The sequence below is a fragment of the Salvelinus fontinalis genome, chromosome 23 (genome assembly GCF_029448725.1).
Source record: "Salvelinus fontinalis isolate EN_2023a chromosome 23, ASM2944872v1, whole genome shotgun sequence".
NCBI classification, from domain to species: Eukaryota; Metazoa; Chordata; class Actinopteri; order Salmoniformes; family Salmonidae; genus Salvelinus; species Salvelinus fontinalis.
In genome coordinates, this window is record NC_074687.1 from 8479570 (window position 1) to 8482833 (window position 3264).

Consider the following 3264-nt stretch of genomic DNA (forward strand, 5'->3'; position numbering starts at 1 on the left):
GTGTGTGTGTATGTGTGTCTGTGTGTGTGTGTGTGTGTGTGTGTGTAGGGAGGGAGGGAGGGGTGTGGAAGGAGGAAGTTGGAAATTGAAAAGGAAGTAGGCATATATATAGATAGACAACATCTCACCTGATTGGTCGAAAGAGAAATTCACTCTCTTGATTGGTCGTAGGAAAAATCCCTGCCCACAACATACCCACCGTGTGTTACAGCTTTGCAACCTGGTCATTTACAACTACAAACCATTTCGGCGCAAGTTAGACGTTACATTTGTGTCAAAACGTATTTTCTTCATAACAAAGTGCTCAGTGAGGTAGTAAGCAAGGTAATTATTGGTTGAATTGTATAGTCAGATAAGCATTTCTAATGATTCTAGTCTGTTTCCTGTTAATGTCCTAACAGGTTAAGGACATGAATGACATTCTAAGGAGACATACGGACGGTGTACTTTGTTTTATAAGGTGCTTTTTGGTATGAATCATCTGAGGCCACTTACAACCAACTTAAAAACGTGTGATATTTCCACTCCATCTCACCTTACACTTATTCATACTGAAAGTGAAAGCTGAGGTATGTGGGGGTATGGAGGAGGGAAAGGGGGAGGTTGTAAATGTGGTATGTATAGAGAGGAGAAACCTGCAGTCTCTCTAATCATCTAGATCTCTGCCTGTCCACCACCATGTACCTTTACCTCCTCATCCTCCTCCAACTCCTTTCCTCTGCTGGTGAGTTGATCTATTCTATACATTATATATCTACCAAGAACCAGCTAGTAAAAAAGATACAGCTGATTACTCTCTACAAAGAACCAGCTAGTAAAGAAGGTACAGCTGATTATTCTCTACAAAGAAACAGCTAGTAAAGACGGTACAGCTGATTATTCTCTACAAAGAACCAGCTAGTAAAGAAGGTATATCAGATTATCCTCTAAAAATAACCAGTTGGTAGCAGACAGTAGAGGTAGCTATTTGTTAACCAAATTGAACACAAATGATGTAGTTTTTTTGCTCCTTGTGTGTCCCAGAAGACATAGTTAACATGATATCCTCTTTCCCCCTCCTCCCAAGGAGCCTCTGAGAGTGGTATTGTGGGTGGTAAGATAGCTAACATGATATCCTCTTTCCCCCTCCTTCCAAGGAGCCTCTGAGAGTGGTATTGTGGGTGGTAAGATAGCTAAGCCCCACTCCAGGCCCTATATGGTCTCTCTGCAACACAGAGGACGCCATGTTTGTGGAGGAATGCTCATCCGAGAGGACTTTGTCCTGACTTCAGCACACTGCTTAAGGAAGTGAGTCTTTCTTTGTCGTAGACAACAAATTAATCCAGATTCGGTTTGTTTTGTTGCATCTTGTTACGTCTCTTGAGGACTTCTTCTATTTCATTCTATGTCTTGTGAACCTTTTTTTATTTTCTGTTAGTGCTTATCCTGTAACGGTGGTGCTTGGAGCCCACGACTTAAAGAAGTGGAAGAAGAGCTGTCAGAAGATTCAGGTGTCACATTACCATCGGCATCCCTTACATGAGAATATAACGCAGATTAATTATGACATCATGCTACTGAAGGTAATCTTCAAGACACCCCTAATGTCTCCTTTCTACAGTATATAGTACTTATTTTGTAGAAACTTTAAATGAATACAGGGGCTTATAAAAAATGCATTCAATTGATACTGATTATCTTCACTAACATCAACATTTATACAGTTTATTCAAGGTTTATTCTGAATTATACAAATAGAATAGAATAATTTTACCCAATTTTATTTTATTATATTTCCTGTTATAGCTAAAGACCACAGCTCGTCTAACCCAGTATGTGACGGTCGTTGGACTCCCAAAGGAGGATGAACATATCCCAGCATCCCCCAAGTGCTCCGTAGCTGGTTGGGGCAAGACTAACTCGAACAACAACCAGGGTTCGGACGTTTTGATGGAAGTGGCGGTGACGGTGGAGGATAACTCTGAATGCAAGAGCGTGTGGCAGAAAAACTTTGACATAAATCAAATGATGTGCACTCGTACTACCGGCGGGAAAGGATTTTGTCAGGTAACTAAATTGAATTTGGATCAAATGATTATAGTAATAGTAGAACCAACATGCTGTAGAGGACAACCAGTAGAGGTTTTAGTTGATCAGATAAGCAGTGGTTATGTCTGTGTAACATTACTGTACTGGAACACTAAAACAGCCTTTGAAGTGTTCACTTATTCTCCTTTCACAATCACACTTCTGTATGTCTGTTCTCTAATTCCTGTTGTTCTGTGTTCCAGGGAGATTCAGGGGGACCTCTTATTTGTAACAACAAGGCACAGGGTATCGTTGCTTTTAATTATGCTGAGAGATGTGATGATTCCCAATATCCTCATGTGTACATGAAAATCCCTTTCTTTATGCCCTGGATTAAAGAGGTGATGCACGGATATGGTGCCAACATGTCTTTAAACAAGCAGGAATAAATAACTAGAAAGTACTGTGACGCTAGTGTACTAACATAATGGTATCTATTCCTGCATAAATACACTGCTTATCATGCCCTGGATAGAGGACACATTTCTGATAGAGCTAAACCGTTACCCTTTCATAGTTGTTAGAGAGAGAGACAGAGAGAAAGAGAGCGACAGAGACAGAGAGAGACAGAGAGAGACAGAGAGAGACAGAGAGAGACAGAGAGAGACAGAGAGAGCGTGTGTGTGTGTGTGTGTGTGTGTGTGTGTGTGTGTGTGTGTGTGTGTGTGTGTGTGTGTGTGTGTGTGTGTGTGTGTGTGTGTGTGTGTGTGTGTGTGTGTGTGTGTGTGTGTGTGTGTGTGTGTGTGTGTGTAGGCTTTTGAAGGGTATTTTGGCATTTACTAATTCAACAACATGTGATGATCCTAAGTACCCCTGTGTTTACATTAACAATTATTTGTTCGTCCTGGATTGAAGAGGTGATTTGTGGATATTGACAAAGTGTCACAAAACACAGTTCTATAATGCATTGATAGATACATTTTAACATGTTGTGTACTAATATAAATTAATCTAATTCTGCCTAGTACACTTTGTCTGTTGTATACCTTAAAAAACAGGAAATACATGTCTCAGCAGATTTTATTTTGTTTACATTTGAAAATGTATTATTTAGATCGGCGTAGCTATCCAGTGCTGGCGTGTCCCCAAAAAACTGCTTTGAACGTTTATTAAATCAAACTTTTTCTAAAGATACATTGTTACTGTGTCATATTTTACATGTTGAAAGGATATCATATCTTGTAACTCTTTACAATA

General features: G+C 39.8%; 1 protein-coding gene across 1 annotated transcript; it reads left to right on the forward strand.

Moving 5' to 3' along the window:
* Window positions 1–237: 237 nt before the first annotated feature.
* LOC129820820 (mast cell protease 1A-like) lies at window positions 238–3199 on the forward strand. Its single transcript, XM_055877809.1, has 5 exons — window positions 238–724; window positions 1137–1287; window positions 1418–1562; window positions 1786–2046; window positions 2271–3199. Exons 1-5 carry the CDS (start codon window positions 679–681, stop codon window positions 2454–2456), a joined length of 789 nt encoding a protein of 262 aa, XP_055733784.1. The 5' UTR covers window positions 238–678; the 3' UTR covers window positions 2457–3199.
* The last annotated feature ends 65 nt before the right edge of the window (window positions 3200–3264 follow it).

Coding starts and splice junctions, on each gene's coding strand:
- LOC129820820 (XM_055877809.1), top strand. CDS start 679: ATGTACCTTTACCTCCTCATCCTCCTCCAACTCCTTTCCTCTGCTG. Junction 725..1,136: donor CCAACTCCTTTCCTCTGCTG/GTGAGTTGATCT, acceptor CCTCCTTCCAAG/GAGCCTCTGAGAGTGGTATT. Junction 1,288..1,417: donor TCAGCACACTGCTTAAGGAA/GTGAGTCTTTCT, acceptor ATTTTCTGTTAG/TGCTTATCCTGTAACGGTGG.